The following is a 25,915-nucleotide window of genomic DNA, read 5'->3' as shown; positions in this document are numbered from 1 at the left end:
TTAGAGAAGCAGAAAAAATCAGCCAGGCAGAATTCTCTAGATACCAATCTGGTGAGTTATGTATGTAGGGTCGGTAATGATTGTGAGTGAGCCGTTCTGTGGGCGTTCACACCTTAATTTGACGAGCACACACAGGGAGAGCTGCACTGCTCTCCGTGGCTGCCTCACTCCAAGCCTCGAGCTGTTTGCCCTTCAGGTATCTGATCTAGGGGCAGAGGTGCAGCGGCTGGGGAATGGATCCGACTGGCCTGTGGGGTGCCTACTGGATGCCCTCGGGTACACAGCGCCGAGTGAGCCCGAAGTCAGCCAGGCGTCCATGGGGAAGCTGTCCGGGGGGGAGAACCCCTGAGCTGCTGTGGTCCCCGAGGCTGGGCAGAGTGACTGTGTGGGTGGGACAGAGACCCTGCCCCACATACTAGATGTGGCAGCTTAGGGCCCAGACCGCCAAGGTTCAAATCCTCTCTGCCACTTACTGGCCACATGACCTTGGGAGGTCACTTACATATTCTCTAAAGTGGACATGATGATACAGTACAGGTCCCCAGGGATTGGTGAGAAATAAATTAGGTGGTATGTGTCTGGTGCCCACAAAAACACATTTTGAGCTCCAGACTGGGATAATCCAGCCCCCCTCTCACCTGGCCAGAAAGATGTCTGCCAGCAGGGTGCCGGCGATTCTGGAGGGAAGTTGGTTTGGGTTCAGTTTGTTTTGGAGTGTGGCCCCTGGCAGCTGATCCCCACCCACCCCTGCCTTCTGTGTGGTAAGACATGGATTTGTGGTTGGTGGAGAGGTGGGTAAAGGAGTTTGTTTCCAAGAACAGGGAGTTTCAAAGTATATGAATGGTTTACTTAACAAATGTTTTTGTGGGTTTTAGGCCTCTCCCCCCGCCCCCCACCCCCCGCCCTGATTTCCGGGCCAGAGCTCCACACCCAGGACCCTCTAGGAGAGGGCTCTGCACCAAACATCATCCTTTCTGTAAATGCTGAGGAAGGCGAGGGGTTCCCAGTGCCGGCCTTGAAGTGTCCTCTTTAGAATCTGGGAGGTTCTTTGTGGCAGAATAATTCTTCTCCATACAGGAGTGAGCAGCTGTTTGGGTATTTTCTATGAGAGGGAAACAGAATTTAAATGGATCAGTCAGAGTCTGGCCAAAAAGAACTTTTGTAGTGTCTGTAAAAATGGCCATAACAGGAAAAAAAAAAAAACCCAAAGGAGCCTGATGATTAACCGTCTTTCCTTGGAAATCTTTGAGAACCAATCAACCGCAAGTCTAAGGCAATCTGCCTGCAGAGTGGGAAGGTTTCTGGGGTCCTCTTCATCCCGGGGTGCTGTACCCCAACTGCTAGTGGGATTGCTGCTTCCCCAGCTGGTGGTTTGTGGATGTCATTCCACAAAGGTCATTCGTTCATTCAGCAAACTCTCGAGCCCGTGGTGAGTGTTACATGCACACAGTGCAGGCTCTGGATATGCCCAGATGAGTGAGCCGTGGTCCTGCCCTCCACGGTCCCCTCCCCGTGGAGGTCTGCCTTTCAGAGGGGCTGGAGGCTGCTGACTGACAGCTGTCTCTCCTAGTTCTTGAGGTACGGGGCAGGGCACGCGACCACGGGAAGAGACCCTGGATGAGATAAGGATCGCAGTGCCAAGGAAGCTGTGGCGCCCCAGTTCCCTGACACATGGAAAATATGAAAACCTGTTAAATATTTTAGATAACCAAGTTGTAATCCAAATATCCACGGCAGCGAGTGCTCGCTCCTGTCAGCTGGAAGAAGGGAAGATGCTGATAAAAATATCAGCAACACATGGCTAATCAGGCCAGCGGTAATGTTTTGGCCGTAAGGCCTTTTTCTTTAAGTAGTTGGAGAAAAACGGAATCAAGTTGGAAAATGTTGGACCGTTATGTGAGACAGGCATGGCTGGGGGAAGGGAGAGGAGGAAATGCTGCATTTTGTGAATGTGTCCATTGTGGAGCAGCCACAGGAGCGAGTCAGCCAACGATGCGGCAGCAGTAACGGGAGGTGATTGAAAGTTTGACCTTTGGTGATGGAAACGGGGATATGAAAGGGGGCGGGGCTTCTGGTCACTGGGCATCCAATCAGGTGAGCGTGGGGGCTAGATGCTGTTTTCTCATTTGCATGCTTCCCGATCTAGGAAAACTTCATCATCCAGAATCATTGGTGAGTCAGGGAAAATGTAACAAGCTGTCTTATCTCAAAGGCCACTGTGTCACGTTGGGCTTGCACTGCAGTAAGCGGACTTCGCTCCATCACCGGTGCCCATTTGTGCCTGCAGTCCTGCGCTAGGGTGCAAGTAGCCATTTCTGTCCTGGACCGAAACACGTCATTATGCCTGCTGTGGCTGAGGTAGTTCAGAAACATCAAAAAGACGTAATCTGCATGGCGTTCTCCATTTCCCGCTGTCGCGCTCCCCCATCTGCAGTTGCTGCAGGGATTCCGGGTGGGCGTCAGTATGCTTGCTTCTTCCTTCTCAGAGTTAGTGCTGAGCTGAGTGGATTCTCAGAGCGCCCTGAACTGAGTTGGCCTGCAGCGGGGCCTTTAGAAAAGGCGGTGTAAGGTCTGGGACATGACCTGGCGGCCCCTTGTGAGCTGGGTAAACAGAGGCCAGTTATTTCACTTCCCGGCCCCTTTTCTGCACCATAAAATGTAGCTGATAATAGTACCTAACTCAGAGCCGACAAAGAGGGCTTCCGTGTATGCTGCCTACTGTCCCCACTGGCACCTTAGAGCCACCCTGGGAGGCTGCAGGAATGAGCACTGAGAGTAAAGGTGGGGTGGGGGAGGGGGGGTCCCACCACAGCAAAGGTGCCCTTTCCACCTCAGCAGGCAGGGAGGCCACACCATCCAGGGCCCCGTAAGGGAGGATGACCGCCGGTCCTCCAGCATGGAAACTGGCTAGTCCCAGAGCCACCAGTGGGAGCCCATGCCCGGGGGCCCTTCCCTACCAAGGATGTCCATGCCTGGATGGGGTCCAGGATGGCTTCAGCCTCTCCCCTCCACGAGCCCCAACCCCCCAGCTAAGCAGAATGTGGGACTCTGAACAAGTCCATGAGCACGTCTAACCAGGCCACTGCCCCAAGCCCTTCTAGAAATTCCGGGGCCCTGCCATTGGGGTCAGGCAGAGGGCCAGTGCCTGCTGCCTGCCAAGCCCCAGGCCTGCAGGGCCAGGCTCACCCACTGGTGGGCGTCTCGGCAATGGAAGGCAAGACGAAGAGGGCCCACGACCAGCGGGACTGAACACTCACTGGGAGGTGACTGGCAGGTGACCGAACGTCGGACTCCTCATCACTAGAAGCTGCAAAGAATAATACTGCTCCCTCCTCACGGGCACGCCATGAGACTCCCCGACGTGCAGTGCTCAGCCCGGAGCCCAGCTGGGCAGCTGCTACACCTAGTAATGGGGGCAGCCTTCACGTGTGGATTGTCCATCCCACAAGTATCTGTGGCGGGCTGCCCTTTGCCAGGCACTGTCCCAGATCCTGGGGTTACAGCAGGGAAGAGAAGAGTCCCACGGAGGAGACAGACAGTAACCAAGCGAGCAAAGTAAAAACACCCACGAAGATCACGTGCTCTGTGGGGGATGTCAGGGCGCGGGGGCAGGTCCGATGGCTGGGGAAGGCTCCGGAGGAGGAAGAGGGGTCGTTTAAGCTAAGACATGAATGAAAGGAAGGGGGCAGGCGTGGGAAGAGGAAGTGAGGAGCCCTCTGGACTTGGGGCGGGAGGAAGCCGGGCCTGACCCAGAGCAGCCGGTCTGCAGAGCAGGGGTGGCGGGCGGAGGGGTAGCGGGGAGGCCCTAAGGGCTCAGGATGAGACTGAAGAGCCAGGCCAGACCCATCCAGCCCCGTCATACCCCAGGGCTAGGCCGTGGGAAGGCCCCGGAGGAGCTGGTCAGAGAGCCGGGGGTAGGGGTGGGGTTTTTGTCCATGTATGTTTCAAACATTTCCTTACACAGGGCATCCACTTATTGTCGAAAAGTTAGAAAATGTAGCTAAGTATATATTTCTGGTATTCAGAGATAGCCCATATCAACATTTTGATATATGTGTGCTGACGTTGTTTGGAGATACTCTACAAAAATGTGGTCTTAACTACGCGCATCGTCCACCTAATACGTTGTCCATGTTCGCAGACGCTGCCCCAGCCCCGTGGAGTGACTGACTGCACAGCACGCTGAGAGCAGTCGTGCTGTCAGCCCAGCGCATAGGCACAGGGGCATTGCAGGGAGGGGCCCTGGGGTAGATTCCACCAGAACTGGTAGGCTTCTGGCTTCGAATAATAGATTTACCTCATAGACAATGATCGAAACCCAGAAGTCTTAAATTGCAGCCCTGTGCCCCCAGCCACGGATGTGGAAAAGCTTTATCTAGAAGCTCAGGTTTCACGCCTGGGTAGGTCCACTTCCGAAGTTTAACCCAGGAGCAGCACCAGATAAACAGTTTAACCCTGGGTTTCTTTGCAGTGGGCAATTAGGGGAGTCTTCTCTTGGCACCACCAGGCCATAGCACTGGGCTTTGGGCAATTGTCCTTTATCGCTCCCAATCGAAGTTTCCTCCAGTTGCAGCCAAGCCCAGGGTGCAGTTTGTACCTAGCTTCCATTAGCAACGCGTTTCTGAATGCATCGTGAAGTTAGGTGCAGGGTCAGGAGGGGACGGGTCTCAGGGGGCCTCTCGGAGGCAGCTCGCATGGGGTAGGGCTGTGTCATGACGGGATCTGACATGGCAGAATCCGAAGTTATGTCTCTGCTAGTCCACAAGTAAGAGCGTCTTCTCATATTTAGAAATGTGGGAGGAAATTTGAGAGTGGCCTTCCTGGAGTGGAGCTCAGAGGGGATTTCCCTTAGCTGGAATGTTCTGGAAAGTCATTTGAATTGCATTGGGAAGTCCGCAGAGGTGTCTCCCATCCGGCCTCTATAGCCTCCATGCTGGAGAGGAAGATGCATGAAGGGAATGAAGACGGTGGCAGCCTGACAAGGCCGCGGGAGGCGGTGGGGAGGCCAGCCTGGGGGTGGGGGCACATACGGACCCAGGAGCCCCATAAGGGCCTTCCAGGCAGAGCCTGGGCCACCCCAGAAGCCTGCCCATGGTAGAAACAATAAAAATGTGCCGAGTGTCAATACTGCAAGCAAAGGAAGTGGAGGAAATAGGTCGTGAAGGAAATAAAAAGATGGCAAATGCGTGGGCCGATGCTGGCCCACCCTGTGTGACCGCCTTGTGCACCAAGTGCATGTCCTTTACGACAAATGATTCACCCAAAATGGTAGGGAGCGTCTCATCTGCCTTGCCCAATCACACTTACCAAGTAAGGCGTGTATCTCATCTCTTTGCTGGTCACAAGCTGGTCTTTCCATACGATGTTTAATCTCTTAATGGCGGGATCAACCCCAGGGACCAAGGACAGGTAGTCCTTATCCGTATGTGTCTAAGCCTGCGTAGTTAGCTAAGTGAGGGCAGGAAGGTGTCCGCCCACTCACCACTAGGTCCATGGTACCTGGGACAGTTGGTAACTAGGACCTAGGAGGTACTGCGTAAACATCTGTGGAATAAATGAATGAACAAAGATAAGCTGATTCCCTAACCAAGAGGCGTTGGTTTGCACTGAGCTATTCCCACATTCTCACCTGATCCTTCTTGAACCTGGGCACCTGGGAGGCTGCAGGCCTGGTGAGAGGTGCCGTCTACACACAGGAACTTGTCCTTTGTCCTTGTCGGTGGCCACTGTTGTGTCCTTGTCTCTGGTCCGCCCTCTCTTGTGAAGTGAAGTGCTGACTCAGTGATGCTGTCAGGGGGTCAGGCTCATTACAACTATACTTCTGCACATCGTGTGATCTGCATGAGAAACTGGTCCAATCATGTGTTCTCACCATTATCCTGTCCTTTAGCTGAAAATTGACAATTTTCCTTTTTTAAAAATAATCTTTTTCTCGTGATTTTATCATGAGTGTTTTTCTTAATTATAGAAATAATACATTCTCATCGTAACAAAAATAAGCAGACATGTTTCAATTAAAGAGCCCTTTTATTTCCCCTGATCCCTCCCCCCAAATAATCCTTACGGCCAGTTTGGTGTACATCTTTGCAGCTTTATTTCTCGTGTTAAACATGAACAGGCACATATGATGCATGTTGTTAGGTAACTTCTTTTTTAAGCTCAAGCTTGTATCTTAGATGCTGTCCACTGTCTGCACCCTAGAGCTACCTGATTTCTTTTAAAAGCTGCAGAAAATGCCGCGATTTGTTAAGCCTTCCTCTGTTTGTGGACGTTTATGTTGTGTCTAGATTTTTGCTACAATAAGTCACTCAACCGTGGGAAACTCGCCCATGTGCCTTTGCACATGTACAAGTATCTGCTCAGGAAATTCCTGAACCAAGGTGCTCACTCCTCTAGGTCTCAGTTTCCCCATTTGCGCACTGAAAATACTGAAGTTTACCTCACAAGATGATATGAAGTCACGTTTGTAAAATATTTAGGACAGTCGGTCTCACACAGTAAGCACTTGATAAATGATACTTTGGTTTTATTTTAAACCAGGATGCATTAAATCCAGCCGGACTACCCACTGCTTGTCAGCACTTCAGCGTAGGTCCCGTGGAGCTATCTTAGGCTGAATCGACCCTCTTTCTGTTCATCTGTAATTCGCCCTTCTTCCATCCTTGAAGCGATGACCATTTGGGTGTTCTTCTCACCTGAGGTTCTTGGACTCTTACAACCTTTTCCTCCTGAATCTAGTCAGAGACGCCCTGCACTTGTCACAAGAGGTTCTGCTGACTCCGTGGCCTTCTTGTAGATTTCACTAGTGGCTTCACTTGACATCCAATGTGCAGTTGATGGCGGGAAGCCGACCTTGACCTTGTGTGCATTTGTGGAGTTGATAAGTGGTGACTTTAGCCTCCTTAATGGCACAAGTTGAAATTGCTAGTATCACATGGTAATGGTGTTAGCTGAAATAATTTGGGCAGTCATTACATGCCAGACCAAGTACTAGGCACATGGATTAGCTCTTTTAATCTTCCCCACCTACGGCCATCCTCATCTTAGAGACGGAGAACCTGTGGCTTCTGGGTCATAGCTCTGGGTGCAAATGTGGGAGCAAAAGATTTTCTTAGGGGTCCACTGGGAGAATGAAAGTGTTAACCACAGGGCTTTAATTATAGTTACTGAGTGTGTGTGTGTGTGTGTGTGTGTGTGTGTAAGTGTAACAGGGTGTGTGTGTTTAGCTGGTATGGAATCCAGATTTAGAAGACAGAGGAGCAAGTTTGAGGTCGGCAGCTCATTGACGCAGGGCTCGGGCGATCTGGGATGAGCTGGGGGACACTCGGCCCCCTCCTCGCAGAGTGAAGTGGGGCTGTTGGTATGAAGGTGGCCTCTCGGAACCAGCCACCCCTGTCCTCCAGCTGGGACTGGGCCATGTCTGCTGCCTCTGTCCTGCACACAGCATCGCGGATGCACGCTCTGTTTTCCAGCTCCCAGCTGATCTTACTCCTTCTTGGGGCGGGTTAGTTTGCTCTTCTCTGCGATTTCCTTCCAAGCACGCGCCAACATGCTGATGACAGAGCTTCAAGTTTGGGTCCAAGTTTGCCACTAACCACGTTTAATGAAGCCCCCAGTGGCCGCATTGTGCGGCCAGACAAAGTCAGGCCTGGAGGAAACCCTTAGCTGCAGAAGCATCCCAGGTAAACTGCCCTTGGGGGAACCTGGGCCTTCTGGGTGACCCGAGGGACCCCTGCACCTTGGACGCGGCACGGTAGGCAATACTGGAGGCTTCGGAGTTCCTCTCCCACCTCCCCCACACAAAAGGGGGTCAGGTCCCCGGAGTGGCCACTGTCATGTAGCCAGCATCCAGAATTGTTGGTAAAACAAAAGCCGATCACATGCTGAGCCCTTTTAATCACCTAATGGCAGGGGACACCCGACGCCCCAGCTCGGGTTTCCAAGCCGGCCGGCCGTGGCCGGGCCGCTGTAACTACAGCCAAGTTTGGCCCGGCTTCTCCGTATTACAGCCTCAACACGGACGCACACAATTGAAGTATTTGAGAACAATGAAATATGCATGGCTATCAGTGACAGCCCCATAAAGTGCAGCAATTAGCCGCGGTAATCCGAGAGAGGGAGCCGGCCCTCGCAGCCCGTGGCTCCCCATTAGTTAAATGCATTTTGTACGTCCTCATCCCATCAAATCAACTAACACTTCCTTTAATTGGTTCATGAATTATACAGCCGCCCCGCATTATAATTTAATCGCCTGTAAACATTCATAGGGCCCCACTGTAAAGTGTATCGCGCTCATTAATTCGTTAATTTCAGCAGATGGAAGGGGAGATCGGGTGAACGGTGGCAGAACAGAGCGCCTTGGGCAATGGAAGAAGGAAAAAACGGTGGGGGCCCGTTTAGGTTTTTTAAGGGCTGTCAGAAACTCAATCTGTGAGCTGTCAGCAGCCCGGACCCATCCCCACCCCCTGCACTCCACCGACTGCGGGGGAAGTGACTGGCGGATGCATACGGAGGCTTGTCAACCGTCTTTAAACATCAAGCCAGCGGGTAAACCGAGCCCAATGTAAATTAATTCTTGTCTTACGGGCCCCCCTTTCTCTGTCCCCATGAATATTTCATGGCGGGCAGCATAAATATTAATTCTAATAGCTCTGCACAGTGGTTATTATTTCTGTTTTATGACAAATATTCATAAAATATTCAGGGCCCTTTTTTAGAACATTTACACACTTGATTGTGAATTTTCCCAGTTTCCCGGGGACACTGTAAACATATTGGGGTTCTCTTGATGGACTTTTCCCCCTTAATTAATACCCCTGGTTATTAATATTTAAACGGATTTAGGCTTTTCGAGAAGTAAAACCTATTAGATTGGAGAGCTGAAGGGCATTTTTTCCCCTTCAGTCTGTAGAATGGGAGGGACTGTTCGTCTTTGACACCTGGGTGATCTGACAAAGGATAACCTTGCCTTTTTATTTTGAAAACAATATCTATCCTTTTTGCATGTGTCTGTTCTCCTCTTACTTTTTAACCGGGAGCTCTGGCAGCAGCCCAACTTCGAGTAATGAAATTCTTTGCAAGAGGCCACCGCAATGTTTATGCAAGGATTTAACGTAATTTGGGCATAATTAAAGTGTGAGTTTAACAAACATGGTGGCAGGTTCTGTAGGCAAGGCTGCTGCAGTTGGGGATGAAGGCTCTTTTGGAATCCAGCTTATTTATCTTTAACCCCGAGGGGAAGCTTGCGCGGCGTCCCTGGGGAGACAAACTGAGCAGGGGGTCCCAATGGGGGGAAAGCCAGGTGTCCCTTAGGTGATAGAGGACACAGATGAGGTTGTGGCTTTGGCTTGAGGGGCCTGAGGTGGGTTCCATCGGGGACCTCAGCTGAGGACCGGGATGCCTACGCGGTGTTACCCATCCCCCCACTCATTCTCCTGAATCGCTTCAGGGTTCACTTTCCATTCCCTGATTCTCACCAGAGGCTTCAGGAATACCCTGACAACTGCAGCGAATGGAGTAAAATTATTTTTCCTACAGGAAGGTAGCAGGGCAGCCAGAGAGCGTCCTAGAGTCAGGCGGACCTGGCACCCAGCCTGGAGGCAGCACTCAACCTCATGGGGGCCTGAGTGTTTCCATCCTTGAAATGGGCATGACCACACGACCTGGGTTGTGTGCTTCTGGCAAGGATTTAATGGGACAACAACACCCGTGTGTAATATGCTTAGAACAAGTGCCTGTCGTGTAGTATGTAAAGGTTTGCAGTGGTGGTGATGATGATGGTGGTGGTGATGGTTAATGAGAGGCAAAGAATTAAAACTGAAGCCAAGAAGTAAAACACTTTTAGATAGTCATGGAGGAAAATTCTGGCTGTGGAAAGGATTAAACACAAGTTGCTCCGCTGCACCTTAAAAAAATAGAGTTCCGAGTGGCGATTCTGACAGTGGGGAGAGACGGTGCGTGGCTGAGGACACTGGGACATCCTACATAACTCCTCACCAGGGCCAGATTTTCATGCTGCATTTGTCCCTGATGGAGACCGCCTTTGAGAAAGGAAACCTTGCAAGGAATTCACCTACCCCGCCCTCTGCTCCCCACTTCCAGGGACTGGTGACAAGGAGATGCACCTGTGTCCTACGTGGCCCAAGGGTCCAGACCTTGCACACCCTCCTCTCTGGTCCTTGAAGGAAATGCCTGCCTGTCGAGCAGTACTGATGGGACAGGTGGGGCCGAGAGCAGAGGCTCGTGCACACACCTCCTTGGCACCTGCACCGTTTCCTGCCTTGGATCCCTTTCTGCTGATGCGTTTCAAGTGGAGAAAGATGACATTGACTCCTGCTGGCTCTGAACCCGGGACACTGAGCAGCACAGGCCCAGAGAACTACAGCTGAACCACATGTCTGGGGTTTGTGGTTCGTGCTCAGCAGGGGGACGCCACGGCCGCCTTCCTGACTTCTCCCCAATTCACAGTGGAGCGCTGCGGCTTGCTGCACAGACATTGGCGCCAGCTGCCTGGGTTCAAATCCCAGCTCTGCCACTGTATGCATCAGGGTTCTCCAGAGAAACCCGACCAGTAGGATGTACGCTGTATATACAGAAATAGACAAGGAATCGGCTCATGTGATTGTGGCGACTGACAAGTCCCCAAACCTGCAGGGTGAGATGACAAGCTGGAGATCCAGGAGAGCGGAGGGTGTGGTGTGGTTCTCGTCCAAAGGCTGACAGGCTGGAGGCCAGGAAGAGCCAGAAGACCTTCAAGTCTGAAGGCAGGACAAAGCCAGCGTCCCAGTTCAAAGGCAGCCAGGAGGACATCTCCCTACTCAGGGAGGGTCAGTCTTTTTGTTCTATTCAGGCCTTCGACTGATTGGCTGAGGCCCACCCACACTCGGGGGGAGCAACTGCTTCGTTCAGGCTCCCGATTTAAATGTTCATCTCATCCCATCCCAAAACTCTCACAGACACACCCAGAGTAATGTGAAAGCAAATCCCTGGGAGGGCTGCGCTGGGCAGGAATTCCAGACCCTGGCACTGTCTTTCCCCAGAGGACTATGACCTTGCTCAAAAGCAAGGTCAAGTGTCCATCATCAGCTGGTGGATGGATCAACAACATGCGGTTTATCCACACAATGGAACCCCATTTGGCCACAGAGGGACTGAAGCTGTGACCCCTGTGACAATGCGGATGAGCCTTGAACACGTCAGGCTAAGTGATGCCCGGATGTAGGCCCACACGATAGTCCATGTTATTGGGTGTTAAGTGCTTTATAGGGATTAGCATGTTTAATTCTTAAAATAACCTTCTACGGCACTGCTTTTTTTCCCCTTTCTCCTCCTAAATGGAGACTTGGGGGGCCACATGGTGTATGATTCCATTTCTATGAAATGTCCAGAATAGGAAGAACCAACGGAAACAGGAAGTAGAGTGGTGGTTGCTGTGGGCTGGTGGCAGGGGGTGGGGAGGGACTGCTCGTGGGTGCGGGGTTTCCTTTGGGTGTCATGAAAACCGAGATCAGGTTGACGGCTGCACCGCTCTGTAAATACACTAAAAATCATTGCCTGTTCCCCTTTAAGAGGTGAATTCTATCTCAGTAAGTATGACGACAGCATAGGGTTCGAGCCCCTGAAGATGCTCCGTGCTGGAGGCTGTCAGCTGGCCACTCTCCTTACAGCTGAGCCACACACGCGTGACGGAGGGTCCATGGAGCCTCTCGGTGTCCCCACACCAGGGGACCGTGACAAAGTGCTCCCCAGCCCGGATGTTCTCCTGAGCCTGTTGCAGACCGTGGGTCTGAACTGGTGTCCACATAGGCGTGCTCCACTGTTGATTGGTGTTCCCAGTCAGAGGGCACCTGTGTCCACAGGTTGTGTCTGTAGCTACAACACGCGGAGGACGAGGTGGGAGGTGTCGTGTGGCCGCTGGCCAGGGCCCAGAAAAGACGCTGGGCATCCGAGGATGTGCAGGAACGTGGTGGTGTGAGCTGGGGAGGGAGCCAGGCCCCTCAAACACAGACACGGAGCAAAGGGCAACCAAGGGAGTGCGGGTGCCTGGTGGCCCCTCAGAGCCATTGTGGTTCCACCAAGGTGAGTGGCCGGTACTGACGGCGGACATGCTGAGTGTGCGTGGCTCGAGAGATGTCGGGGAGAGGACATTTGGGGAGAGTTTGACACGGCGCCTTCCTAGAGCCAGGAGAAGGCCCTGGCCAGAGTTTTTAAAGAGTGCCCTGTGTCCCCACACCTCCGGGCTGAGAGCCACTGGCACAGATGACACCATGCCTTGGCACAGACTGGCCCGTCTTGTAGTGTAGCTCCGGCTCGCTTGCTACTGTCTACTGTCATTTTTGCTTTAAATTCATGTGCCTTCTCTTTGGGAAAAGTTTGTAGAACTTTCTGGCTTCCAACCTTTTGTTTCATGATTGTCTGGGCAGCGTCTGGTGGCTGTGTGCAGAGGAATTATTCTCTTTCTTCCCGGTGGTGAAGGAGGCAGACATTTTAAGATGACTTTAAAATGAAGACTAATTATGCAAGAGTTTGATTCCTGGGTCATTCTCCTTAAGCCACGGGCGGGGAGTGCTTGCTAATTTAGCAGTTAGTGCTAGTCAGAGAGTGTTCTTGCCCCTGAGGAGATTTTACACCCAGCCAGGTGGACTGCCACTGTCAATTATGTGCAGTTTTAAACAACTGGCCAGTGGGAGCCCCCCTTTTTTTAAGGAGTGGAGTGGGGGGCAGGACGTGATGGAACTTGGCAGCTGCTACCTGCGGACAGGAGGCACGGTGCAGGGGGGTTTTAAAATGAGGTTGAGATGTTTGGCCTTTAGTTTGCAAATTGGACTCTTGTCAGAGTAAAAAATATACATCGTAAACATTTTAAAGTTCTGGCCAGGGCCTTGTCCCCACCTCAGGGCCGGCTTGCGTCCAGACTCGGCCACGCCGGGCTCTCCTGTGCTGTCTTCACCACAGCTGTCACGGGAGTCTGCAGCCTGCGTCTGTGGCCTGGGGACCTGCCAGAGGACCTGGGGACTCGTGGGCGCTTCTCTCGGAGGTGGAGTTAGGCCTCCTCCGTGCCCACGTGCCGCCGTTCACTGCATGTTTATTTAGCACTGAGCACATGCCCGCCCTGAAAGCCGAAGGAAGCGAGGCTCTCTGTCCTCAGATAGCTCACCCCTAGTGTGTGCAGAGGTGTGTGTCCTTCTGCAGGTGACCTGATTTTCATTCATTAGTTCTGAAAGTCTGTGTGATTCGCCTGCACCTTCTCTCCCGTGTCTCCGAAATGCCCTTTCTTCTGCTCCTCTGATCAGCGTCCTCTGGCAGTGTGCCCATCCCTCACCACCACCCCAAACGCGGTCGTCTCAGACTCGGAGGCCACGCTCTCTGCCTTCAGACTCGCCAGAGGTCTTGTCCTGACAAGTCTGTGGAAAGTGCTTCTCTTTGAGCTGTAGGAGTGCCCCACCGACAGCTACGTCATGTCACCTCTCTGCTGTGTTGTGGGCACACATTTTCATTACACACGGGCAGACATTCTAAGTGTTCCTGTATGGTGTCCTTTTGCATTTTTCTTGGTGATTCTTGGTGCTTTCTGGTTCCTTGCTTCATTGGTAGTCATTGCCAATTTGCCTTGAGAGAAAACGCCTGCAATGTACTGAAGCCTGCCTCGAAGAGTGCGCTCTGCGTGTACGTTCCGGCCCCCAAAGGGGCTCCCAGTGACAGGGCCAAGTCTTCCTTTAAAGCCCGGTGCACCACTGCCTTCCAGCAGGTGCAGTGAAGCCCTCCAGGCTCTGAAGCGGGAAGAAGGAGGCAGTTTGAACCTTTTTTAGGAAACTGTGTTCCTAGATCCGACCTTCCCAATTTGAATATCAAATTTGGAAGTACTAAGGTAGTAAGGGATCTATTTATGCTTCCCTGTGCCTGTCGTTTCTCGTTCATATAGTTCACATTTCTACATATTCTGGATACAAATCCTTTATCAGATATGTGCTTTGCAAATATTTTCTCCCAGCCTGTGGCACATCTTTCGTTTTCTTAATGTCTTTTGCAGAACAAGTTTTTAATTGACTTTTAATGAAATTTAATCTGTCAATTTGTTCTTTCATGGATCATGGTTATGATGTCATATCTAGGAAATCTTTAACTCAAGGTGACACAGATTTTCTTCTAGAAGTTTGATAGCTTTAAGTTTTTTATTTGCATCTATATCCATTTTGATTTAAATTTTGTATATGGTGTGAGGTCTGAGTCAGGATTAACAACATCATCTCATTATCATCGTTATTTCACTGTTGGGTGAAAAAAACACATTCTTTCTCCATTGAACTGCATTGGCACCTTTGTTGAAAAGTAAATTACCATATCACTATGAGTCTATTTCTGGACTCTATTCATTCCTTTAATCTATGCGTCTGTCCTTTCACTAACATGATATCTTGATTACTGTAGCTTTGTGGTAAGACTTGATATCAATTTGTTCTTCTTTTTCAACATTGTTGTCACAATTCCACTTCGCTTCCAGAAACACCCTCCATAGAATTTTAGAATTAACTTGTGCAAAATCTTCAAAAAACCTTTTCAGAATTTTGGTTAGGATTGCATTGAATTTATAGGTCTATTAGGAGGGGTGACATTTTAACAATATTGAGTCTCTGAGTCCATGAACATGGTATAGCTCCCCATTTATTTAAGTCTTTGATTTCTTATATCAGTGTTTTATAGTTTTTCAACATATAGATCTTGCACAAATTTAGTTAGCTTGACACCTAAGTATTTCACATTTGTACTATTGTAAATGGTACTTTTAAATTTCAATTGCTGGATGGCCAGATGGCTCAGTTGGTTAGAGCACGAGCTCTGAACAACAAGGTTACCAGTTCGATTCCCACATGGACCAGTGAGCTGCACCCTCCACAACTAGACTGAAGACAACGAGCTGCCGCTGAGCTTCCAGAGGGGCGGCCTGATGGCTTAGTTGGTTAGAGCGCAAGCTTTCAACAGCAAGGCTGCCGGTTCAATTTCTACATGGGATGGTGGACTGTGCCCTCTGCAACTAAAGATTGAAAACGGCGACTGGAGTTGGAGCTGAGCTGCACCCTCAATAACTAGATTGAAGGACAATGACTTGGAGCTGATGGGTCCTGGAGAAACACACTGTTCCCCAATATTCCCCAATAAAAATTTATTTTTTTTTTAAAAAAAGTCTTTGTTGTGTTAAGCAATTGAAATTTTGAACTTAAAAAAAAAAAATTTCAATTGCCAGTTGTTTATTGCTAGTATATACAAAGTCGATTTGTTTATTTTTTTTGTATATTGACTTTGTGCCCTGTGAATTCACTAAATTTACTTATTCTAGTAGCTTTTTTGAAGATTCTTTGGGACTTCTATTTAGATGATCATGTCATCTGCAAATAGAGATAATTTTTTTTTCCTTTGTAATTTGTATGAATTTTATTTCCTTTTCTTATCTTATGGCCCTACCCAGGACTTCTGGTATGATTTGAATCGGAGTGATGAGAGCGGGCATCCTTGCCTTGTTTCCGATCTTAGGGGGGAAGCAGGCAGTCGCTCACCATTAAATATGATGTTAGCTGTAGTTTTTTGATAACTACCCTTTATTGTATCGAGGAAGTTACTTTCTATTTTAGTTTGCGGAAATTATTTACCAGGAATTGATGTAAGATTTTTGTCAAATGCTTTTTCCACAACTATTGAGATGGTTTTATAGGTTTTCTTCTTTAGATATGGTGAAGTACATTGATTGGTGTTTGAGTGGTGAACCAGCTTTTCATTCCCAGACTGAACCCCATTTAGCTGTAATGTGCTATTTTTATGTATTGCTAGATTCAAATTGCTAATATCTTACTGAGTACTATTGCGTCTGTATTCATATGGGGTACTAGTCTATAGTTTCCTTGTAAAGTCTTTGTCTGGTTTGTGGTACCAGGGAAAGGCTGCCTAATAAAATTAGTTCTATTCTCTCCTCTTCTGGAAGAGTTTACGTGGCAATGACATTACAGTTACTGTAGATTTAATTAGTACACCATGCAGTTCATAGTTTTTCCATCTATTAATTTATATACATGTATATATTTTGAATTTTATTAAATTATAGGTTTTTTCAAGGCTTGAGAGCCACCCCTTCCCCCAACCTTCACCATAATGTGTAGTAACTACATCATAGTGCTTTTTTTCTTAATTATGGTAAAATACACATAACATGAAATTTACTATTTTAACCATTTTTAACTGTACCGTTCCATGGCATTAGTTGTTGTTGTGCAGATATCATCACCACCATCTCCAGAACTTTCTCATCTTCCTAAACGGAAACTCTGTCCCCATTAAACACTCACGCCTCATTCTCCCCTCCCCTAGACCCCGGCACCCACCGTTCTCCTGTCTGTCTCTATAAATTTGTCTACTCTAGGGAACTCATATAAGGGGAATCGTACTTGTCCTTTTGTGTCTGGCTTATTTCACTTGACATAATGTCTTCAAGTTTCATTCATGTTGTATGTGTCAGGACTGCTCCATTTTTCAGGCTAAATGACATTTCATTGTATATATACACTTTTTTTTAATTCATTCAGCCTGCCCATCGATGGACATTTGGGTTATTTCCACCTTTTGGCTACTGTGAATAATGCTCCTCTGAATGTTGGTGTGTAAATATCTGCTCAAGTCCCTGCCTTCGGGTCTTTTTGGTTTATACCCGAAGGTGGAATTGCTGGATCATATGGTAACTGTATGCTTAATTTTTGGAGGACTGCCATACCATATTCCACAGCAGTTGTACCAGTTATATTCCCAAGGGTTTCACTTTCTCCATACCCTTGCCAACGCTTGTTATTTGCTGGTGTTTTGATAATAGCCATCCCAATGGGTGTGAAGTGGAATGTCATTGTGGTGACACCACAGTACTTTGTATTGAGTTTTGCACGTAGTGGAGGCTCAGTGTTGAGACCAAGAGGCTAACAAGGGCAGGCCCCTGCCTCTGGGCTGGACTGGATGCCATAATTAGTCAGTTATTGTATGTCATCTCTCTCAACCTGTCAGATCTATCCATGGGTCCAGGAAATATCCCACCCTTCAATTTCCAGTGAATTTAGCTCTGGATCAGGGCGAGCTTCAGGGCCTTTGAGGAGGAAGGCTTCCTTTGCTCCCCAAACAGCACCCCGGGATGAGAGTGAATGAAGAGATCCCAGGTGTCACTGGGTATCTGACATCCCTGCCCCCGCTGACAGAGGCTGAGTCCTGGCCTGTCTGGGACTCAGTTTCCCCATCTTGTACCCTGAGCAGATTGGTTCAGAGCACTCTCAACCTTGGCTACATACTAAACTGCTTGGTAAGCTTTTCAGAATCCATTCCCAGGCCTCCCCTTGGGCAGTTGTATCAGCATCTCTCAGGGTGGGGCCCCGGCCTCGGTATTCGCAGGGCTCCCTGATGGTTGGAGGATGAGCCCTGCTTCCCACACCTGCTTGTGCACGTTGGTTTACAAGTGCAGGTTTTAGCAGCCCCTCCTCTGGAGTTGCTGGTTTGAGTAGCTCTGGGATGGGTGCCGGGAAAGCTGTATTCTAGACGTGCTTTCCAGATGATTCTCAATGTCAGACACACCTGGGTGGGGTCAGCGAGGCACTTCTCCACCCCCACATGCATACAAACCACTGTGGGTCTTGTTGAAAATACAGACTGATTCAGCGGGTGGGTGGTGGAGCTAAGCTCCCAGGCGGTGCAATGCTGCCGGTCCGAGACCCCACTTTGAGTAGAGAGGGAGCCACGAGCCTGAAGTTCTGCAGTCCAAGTGGCAGGTGAGTCGTGCCCCCACCCCAGGTGAGTCCAGGCCCCCCGCTCGACTCACACACTGGCGGTGTCTGCCCAGCACTCCAGGCTTTCAGTATCCTTTGCTTTCACCATCCTCCCTTTCCTGGGATGTGTTATTGTAAATGAGGAGCATAAAAGAGAAACCTGGGCAGGAGGGCCGGGCCAGGGCACTGTATCTCCACAGAGGTACGTGGGTTCTGCACTTCACCCGCTCCCCGGCTCTCCCACGAACCACGGCGCCATGAGCCTAGCTAATCAGAAGGTTCCAGCGTGGACGCACAGCTCCTCTCCAGCGAGGCTTTTCCCAACAATGTGTTTCAAGTACCAATTTGGTGTCTTCAGGCTTCTGATCTTGCCAGCCTTTCACAAGCCATTTGCTTGAATGACGACAAGTGGTCTTGCTCTGCGTGGTTAAAAATCTTTCAACTGGGGCTTGTTTGTGTATGAAGCAGCATCAATTACCAGGAATCCCAAACTGACTTCCTTTCTACTGGCGTCCGGAGTGCCAGCGTCAGCCGCCAGCCGTGGTGACAGCGTGTTTTGGTGTCGCTGTTGGGCCTTGCAAGTTCCGGGGGTGCGATGGGGGGCCCAGCATGTTCGGAGTGTAAAGGATAAAAGCTCGTTGGAACACCTGCGCTCACGGGGTTGACGCTGCCCCACCCGCATGTTTTATTTCGTGGCTGTTACTTTGCAGCACGTTGTGAATGGAAGTCATTACCGAGAACGTGTGGGGAAGTAGTGGGGTGTCATGGCTGCCGGCGCCCAGGCTGCTGGGGGAACTGTTGGGCCTGCTCTGTGGTGGGGCGGCTGCAGCTTCCAGGGGGGCCCAGGGAGGGCCTTCCTGGCGACTGGGCAGATGTGAACCTCAGCAAACAGCGTGGGCAAAATGAGAGAGGGAGAAGAAAGGTAGTGGCCTTGGAAAGAGCATTTGGCTCAGCGACTCACATTCTTTTAAAGTTCACACACTTTCCAAAGACTAGTACTGGAGAAACTAGACATATTAGGTGTCCGTTGGGTAACAATTGCAGGAAACCCAGCTCAAACCAGTGTAAGCAAAGGAAGGAAGAGTTTCATGTCAAGTGGGTTGGCTTCAGGCATAGCTTGCTCCAGGGTCCGGTGTCTCTCAGCATCTCTCTGCTCTCTCGGATGGGTTTCATTCTCAGGTAGGCTCCCGTACCATCAGTTTGGCAGCCCCAGCAAAATGGATGCCCGTTTCCTGCTGGCAAACCATGGGGCAGGCTCTACAGGCCTGGCTTGGATCAGCCTGCATCCAGACCCAATTCCTGTGGCCAGGAGGAGCTGGCACTCAGATTGGCCACATCCCAGCCTCCCTCAGGCCCAGCCCTACAGCCCTGGGGTGAATTAACTCCAAATGAGTCACAGGGAGGACGGGCATTGGGTGCCTGTGAATCTGTGGGCACGTGTAAGCAGAAGGCAGCAGCCTTCACATGTAAGGTGTGAGGACAGCGTGTGGTGCCTGGGCAGCCCCACTCTGCCACCCGCTCGAGGTCTGCCGTGGCCGCGTCCTTCACCTATTTGGAGAACATGAGGCTTTGACTCAGACCAGCGGCTATAACCACTTGTAAGAACTGGCACCGTTTGAGAATCTGATGAGAGGCATGGACCCCACCGCCACCCCCACCCCAGGAAACATGTAGTCCACAGTCTGTGTCTAATTTCCAGGGTCACAGGACCTGCAGGGGGCGCTGGTGCAGAGTCGCAGGCCCAGGTGTTTTCTGATGCCGCCCGGTCCAGTCCCTGGGGAAATATTGGGCTCCCTCCAGAACCTGCAGAAGGAGCATTTCTGGGCCAGGGGAGTCGGCATCCCGCAGTCACAGGCTCCCCAGGGGACTATGATACCAGTGGTCCCTGGGAATGAGGGAACATGTGTGAGGTCTCTTCCCACCCTGGGCTTGTAGCAGCGTTGTCAGCTCTAACAGTTAGCTCAGTTTTTGGCTGGAGTGGACAACTCAGGCAGCAGGCAGAGAGTTGAAACAGACCTTGGAACCAAACATTCATTGACTCGTTCTATCACAAGTCTTTCCCAGGTAGTGCTGGGTGTCAGGATACTGGCTGAGGGTCAGCCATTGCTCTGGCCCTGGCAGGTGGCACCTGGGCCGCAGAGGCTGGTCCACGGCCCATGGGGACCAGTGTCCCACTGGACCCACCAGAGCTTGGCCTCTCAGCAGCCCACTCGACACTCCTGGTGAACTCCTGGGACGACAGTGAGGGGCTTCTTTGTTCACTGAGTTGGAGGAGGCAGCATATCCATCCCAAAAAGGCTCCCACCCTAAGACTGAGGTGGGAAATCTCGTTTGTGTGCATTTTTCTTACACTTAGAGGTGCCTCTCGCATGAGTTTACTCCCTTGAAAGTGAACTGAACAAGGCTTTGGGTGCACAGGGAGTGTTTGCTGTCACTGATGTCGTCCCCAGCGGGTTGCACACATCCGTCACCCAACCCTGATGTCACTGCTGACGGCTCTATTCAGTGTCACATCTCAGTTCCGTACGAGGGGCTGGTAACACGGGAGCTTACTGCCGGCCTGGCACGGCGAATGAGTAAGCAGTAAGTGAGCCATGGAACATTCCAGAAGTTATTTGTGAAAACAAGCCAGGATGTTTTAATGCTGGGTTAGTCTGTGGGCAGGAGCCATGCACACCTGGGCCTTCGCCCCCCTGCCCACCCCCCCAGAGGGAGCGACAGCACGCTCACCTGACCCAGCACTGTTAACATTCGTCACTGTCAAGGGCCAGCAAACTCTTTGTGGCGGGGCCATCCTGGGCATTGTAGGATGTTCAGCACAGTTCTTGGCCTGTACCCACGAGAAGCCAGTGGCACCCCTCCCCCAGTTGTGACAACCAAAAATGTCCCCATATTGTGCTAAATGTCTTCTGGGGGCAAAATCGCACCCGACTGAACATCTCTCCTCAGGTTTTATATAAAGAAAGGGTGCCGTTGCCTAAAGAGGAGGGATTGAACCATTTGAACCAGGGTGTCGGAGATTATTCCCAGTCGGAGAGCCGAGGCACAAGGGAGCACTCCGTCTTTTCCGCTGGGCTCGTGACTTTTAAGGTCCTGTCCCTTGGGTCCGGGGCTCCTTTTTGAAAGGCAGCTGAGAACAACCCACCCCACCTCTCCAAGGAGGGTTCGGGCAGCCAGGGCGCCTGAACTCTCGCAGCAGGTCCCCAGTAGACATCATAGCTTCGAGAATGACCAAACCACACTACGCTCGGCACACACTTCATCTCAGGAGACCTTCGACACCAGTCAGCGACTGTTAGCCCCATTTCACGGTGAGGAAACGGAGTCTGAGAGGTCGTGTTAGCGGCTCAGGTCACCCAGCAAGTCCAGGGTGGAGGTGAGATTCTAACCTGTCTGTGGACTCCGCAGGACACACTGTCCTCCCCAAAGGACAGGTCATCTGCTCCCCTGCGGCTCACCTGCACGATGCCCCCGGAAGTCCCATCCCCCAGGAGTGATGGGGGCTGGCAGCTGTCCTGAATCCGGTACAGAGAGCTGAGGCAGGAAGCCCCTGCCTGCATCCTTCCCAGGGTACCGGGAGCCCCCGATGGATGGTTCTGAGGCTCCAGCCGCTTTCAGGTCTTGATGGCGACTCTGGTCTCAGGTGACAAGAGTCTATCCCAGCCTGGGGTTCTCTCCTGTTAATTATGGTACTTGTTCTTTTCCCGCAGAGTATTTTTCCTGAATGTGCCATTAGATTCTATCATCGAGAGGCTGACCCTGAGGAGAACAGATCCTGTCACCGGAGAAAGGTTTGTTGGTGACTCCGGGTAGTTGGCCATCAGAGAGCTTCTGGGGCCAGGAGCCACGGGGGAGCCTCCTCTCTCCACCTGGCAGACCTATGCCACGCAGGACTGCTCCCGGATCAACACTGGTGACTACTGACAGAAGATTCTAGAAAGGGGGTTTCATCCAACCAGCGCCTCTGGGCAGCATCTGTCAACGCTCTTTTTCTGGAATAGTGACCAGGAAATGAATGTCCGAGGCTCTGCAGTTGTTGAAATGTTCGCCCACTCTATCCTGGGCGGCAGCTGTGACCCCAGTTTGTGAGATGGCTGCACTGGGCAGGTGTCACCTGTACACTTGACGGGGCCTTGCTCTCACCGCGAGGCTGGGCACAGCCCCACGGGGACCAGTGCACTTTGAGCCTTCCCGTAGTTACAGGGAGCACATCCTGAGCTGTATTCTGACGTCTGACCAAGTGCTATCACTGTGTTCATGTCGAAATGCAATCAGAGTCCCTTCGATCACAAGGGGTAGGAGCTTCCGTCCTCCCCAGGACCCAGGCCACGTTTCGTGGTGACCAGGCCACTCCAGGTAGAGTGAGGCGGGGCAGGAAGGAAATACCAGGGTTTTCTAAACTATAGGCCTGAGGTCTTCCCTCTCCCTTGCTGCCAGGGGACAGTCTTTTGTGGACCTGTGTCAAGCACAATGGCCTTCCCCTGCCCCGGGGGTCTCCCAGCAGTGACCGTCTATGGCACTGTCATCTCCGCTCACAATGTTCTTATAGTGTCCCTTCCCCCATTTCACTCAGCTCCATAAACATTGCATCAACATCTGGCTGGCTTGCCATTGTGTCGTCATAGCAGATATAATGCCAGACCTATAGCAGATGCCTAATAAACATTGTTTGGAAGGATGAAGAAAGGAAGCAATGAAAGAAAGAGAGGAATGTGGCACTTCCTGTATTATTCTGTTCTGTCCTAGTATTACCGCATCCTTCCCCCATGGGTGGCAGTGGTGACCTGCTGGTCAACAGTAGGACAGAGGGCCCTCTTCTCCTCTGCCGTCTGGGCAGGCCGTTGGGCCACCTGCTTCCTCTCCCTCTTGTAGGTACCACCTCATGTACAAGCCGCCTCCGACCATGGAGATCCAGGCCCGTCTCCTGCAGAACCCGAAGGATTCGGAAGAACAAGTCAAGCTCCAGACGGATCAGTTCTATAGGAAGTGCGCTGAGCTGGAGCAGTTCTACGAGCAGGCCATCACGCTCAACGGGGACCAGGACCCGTACACGGTCTTTGAATACCTGGAGAGCGGGATCATTAATCCCCTGCCCAATAAAGTCCCCTGAAGGGGACATAGTTACTCCCCACCCCCACCCCTAGCGTCTGGAACCTCAGCAGAGCCAATAAAGATTGCCGGGTGCAGTGCTGTGTGTCCTGTAGGTGAGGTGGCTGCAGGTGGCCTTGTTTGGGGCTCTGGGAACACAGGACAAACGAAGCCCAGGGGGGCAGCAGGGCAGAGTGCGGCGGGAGGGGGTGTCAAACCTGGGATGAGCTGCGCCCGGCACCGACGCGTCGTGTGCCCCGGATGTCACAGCTCTCGGAGCCTCTTTCCTCACAGCCGACGTGGGGTGGGAACAGTACCTGCCTCACGGGTTGCTGTGGGTCCAGTGAGCTGATGCCGAGAAAGCACTCAGCACAGTGCATGGCACACGACAAGCGCTCGAGAAACGCTTTCACAAAACACCGTCTCTATAGCAGTGCCGCCGGCAGAACTCTCTGGAATGAGGGCACTCTCTGCCCTGGCCAGAGCGGCAACCACAGCGGCAAGTGATTGTTAAGCCCTGGGACGTGGCTAGTGCCACCGAGATGGCTTTAATTTTACTTAATTTCCATTAATTGAAATGTACATAGCTACATGTGGCTGGTGGCTACCCTCGGACAGGGCAGTTCTAGACACACTCAGCCATTTCTTAATACTTGCGAGAACCCCTTAGAAGGCCCCCTTCAGGTCCTACGGATAATGTCCCCTCTGGGGCCTGCAGAGTCCAAAGCGCCGAGGAGTGGATGGCAGAAGGATGATGGGACAGTGACACCTTAGGCTGACAGGGTCTTCTTCCATAAGCTCCGCCCCCCGCCGCCCTCATTTCCTTCTACCTCATTAGAAAGGTACTTGGCTGATCCCTTCATCAACAGAAGAGGACACTGAAGCCGCAGAAGGTAAGGGACTGGCCCACGTCACTCAGATCCATGGCTAGACCTGAAGCCAGTGTCCTGCTGCTCTAGGATGACTAAATCGCCTGCTGGCCTGGGGTGGCCCTGAGTCCTGCCAGCAGATCTGCCCCTGGCACCGGCCACAGGAGCCAGCAGGGAGTGCAGGGAGCCCAGCCCCCTGGGCTTGCTCTCCTGCCTCCGCCCCTGCCACAGGCAGGTGGAGCCCCAGGCCGGCTGCAGCCAGTTCTCACGGGGCTGGCCGGGCATTCTCTCCAGAGGGTGGTCCGAGCCTCTGCACTTTCCTCTCTGCCGGGCTGGGCCACGCAGCCCCCGGCCGTCTCTCCTTGCCCTTCTCAGGCCCTGGGTACTACCCCTGAAACTCCCTCAGGAGCCTCCCCTGCCCAGGCCCCATTTCTTCCCAGCCCCCCACAGGGAAGAGGGCATCTGCCCTGTAAGTCCCCTGACCATGCGTGCTGCCCAGTACGCGTCCTCGGGCCCCAGGAGGCGCCAGGAGGAGTCCCAGTCACAGACCAGGCTGCAAACGCCCCATGCTGTGTACCCAGCATGGACTCTGGCCACCTGTATCCAGGGCCCCACAATCAGAGGAGACCATGACTCAGGAGGGGGCCAGCGGCCTGGCTAGAAGTCACCTCTCTTATGTCCCCCCCTCCTCTGCTTGTCACTTCAGATGACAGGAACGTAGCCTCGCTTAACTGGAACTCTCAGTGAAACACCATTTGGATTGAATCCTTAGCCAAAGACATCCTAACACATTATTTAACATATTAATGCCGACCTTGTGGACCACGGACTGCGGGGCTGCCCACAGCATCAGCCCTCCTCTTCCTCCTCTTCCCCCACCTGCCGCCTTGCCCGAGAGCAGTCGTGTCCGCTCTGCACCCTCTGTGAAGCAGGGGGTCCCCAACAAGGGCCTGGGCTGTGGAACGGACCTTGGGCAAGTTACTTAACCTCTCGGGATCCTTGTGAAATGAGAACAAAATAGTCATTGCCTCCTAGACGGTACTAAGCAAGTACCGTGGGATGAAATGAGTTACCACATAGAAAGGCTGAAATAGGGCACACAGTGTACGCTCGGAGACCGATGTCACGTCATTCCCACACCTCCCTGCCAGGTCAGTGCTGTTTTTAATCCCTAAAGGAAAGTGGGGCTCAGTGTTGAATAACTTGCCCAAAGCTGCAAGTGGTAAGCGGGGCTCATGGAAAAGGATCAGCTCTGTCAGCCTAAGGTGTCACTGTCCTGTCCCTCCACGTCCACTCCTGGGTGCTGTGGGCTCTGCAGGCCCAGAGGCGCTAATACCCACGGACCCTGAAGGGCCTTCCAAGGGGTTCTAACAAGTCTTAAGGGCTGAGTGAGTCTAGAACTGCCCTGTTCAACACAGCAGAGGGGTCAGGACCCAAATCTGCTGGACCCAGAACTCCACGTGATGACCCAGAAGGCACCCTCTTTCCCCACTGTCACTGTCGGTGTTGCGGAGGGCATTCGGCTTGCGGCTTGCGGCTTGCGGGGCCCCTGCCTTCCCGGGCAGCCCTGCCACGGCCAGCTGCAGGACGCCGGCACCCCAGGAGCTCGGCCCCACTGCCCCCCTCGGCCCCTGGCATGCCGGATTCCTGGGGTCTGGGGTTGGTTGGGCTCTGGCGCTGCCGTGACTCGGGGACAGCGCGGGCTTCATTGAGACGCGCTGGGCGCGCGGTCCCGGGCGCCCCTCGGTGAGCGGCGGCCCCGGCGCCCGCTGGGGTTGGTCCGACACGCTGCTGCCCGTGTAGATCGCTGCCCAGGACGCGACGCGAGCAAATGGCAATCATCGCCTCCCCGAGCCCGGCCGCCCCTCCCGCTGCTTTGCACAGCAAAGCTTCGCGCGCCTGGCTGGGGCCGCGGGACCACGAGGCTTTTCTAATTGGAGCCCGGCCTCCAACTCCGGCCCAAGTGGACGGCGGACTGGAGTGGATTAGCATCCAGATCCAAACGCCGCCGCGGAGGTCGCGCTCCCCGGCCCGGAGAGGCCCAGCCCTGTGGCCGGAGGCCCCACGTGTGGTTAATTTCCGGATCAGCGTCTGTGCGGGAAGTTCACTGAGGTCTGATTAACCTGCTAGGGAACAAATCGTCCGCCGGTGTTGTCATTAAAGCAGCTCCTT

At 52.2% G+C, this 25,915-nt stretch overlaps 1 protein-coding gene across 2 annotated transcripts in view; it reads left to right on the top strand.

Annotated features, from left to right (window-relative positions):
• Positions 1-22,962, top strand: part of AK8 (adenylate kinase 8) — a 115,028-nt gene extending 92,066 nt beyond the window's left edge. For both annotated transcript variants that reach the window (XM_033123348.1, XM_033123349.1), the window contains 2 exons: positions 21,497-21,577; positions 22,659-22,962. In XM_033123348.1, coding sequence (XP_032979239.1) covers positions 21,497-21,577; positions 22,659-22,896 — 319 coding nt within the window. In that variant the 3' untranslated portion in view covers positions 22,897-22,962. The remainder of the gene's footprint in view (positions 1-21,496; positions 21,578-22,658) is intronic.
• The last annotated feature ends 2,953 nt before the right edge of the window (positions 22,963-25,915 follow it).

The sequence above is a fragment of the Rhinolophus ferrumequinum genome, chromosome 12 (genome assembly GCF_004115265.2).
Source record: "Rhinolophus ferrumequinum isolate MPI-CBG mRhiFer1 chromosome 12, mRhiFer1_v1.p, whole genome shotgun sequence".
Lineage (NCBI taxonomy): Eukaryota > Metazoa > Chordata > Mammalia > Chiroptera > Rhinolophidae > Rhinolophus > Rhinolophus ferrumequinum.
The sequence above is the reverse complement of the archived record's forward strand: the minus strand, read 5'-3'. Positions and strand labels throughout refer to the sequence as shown.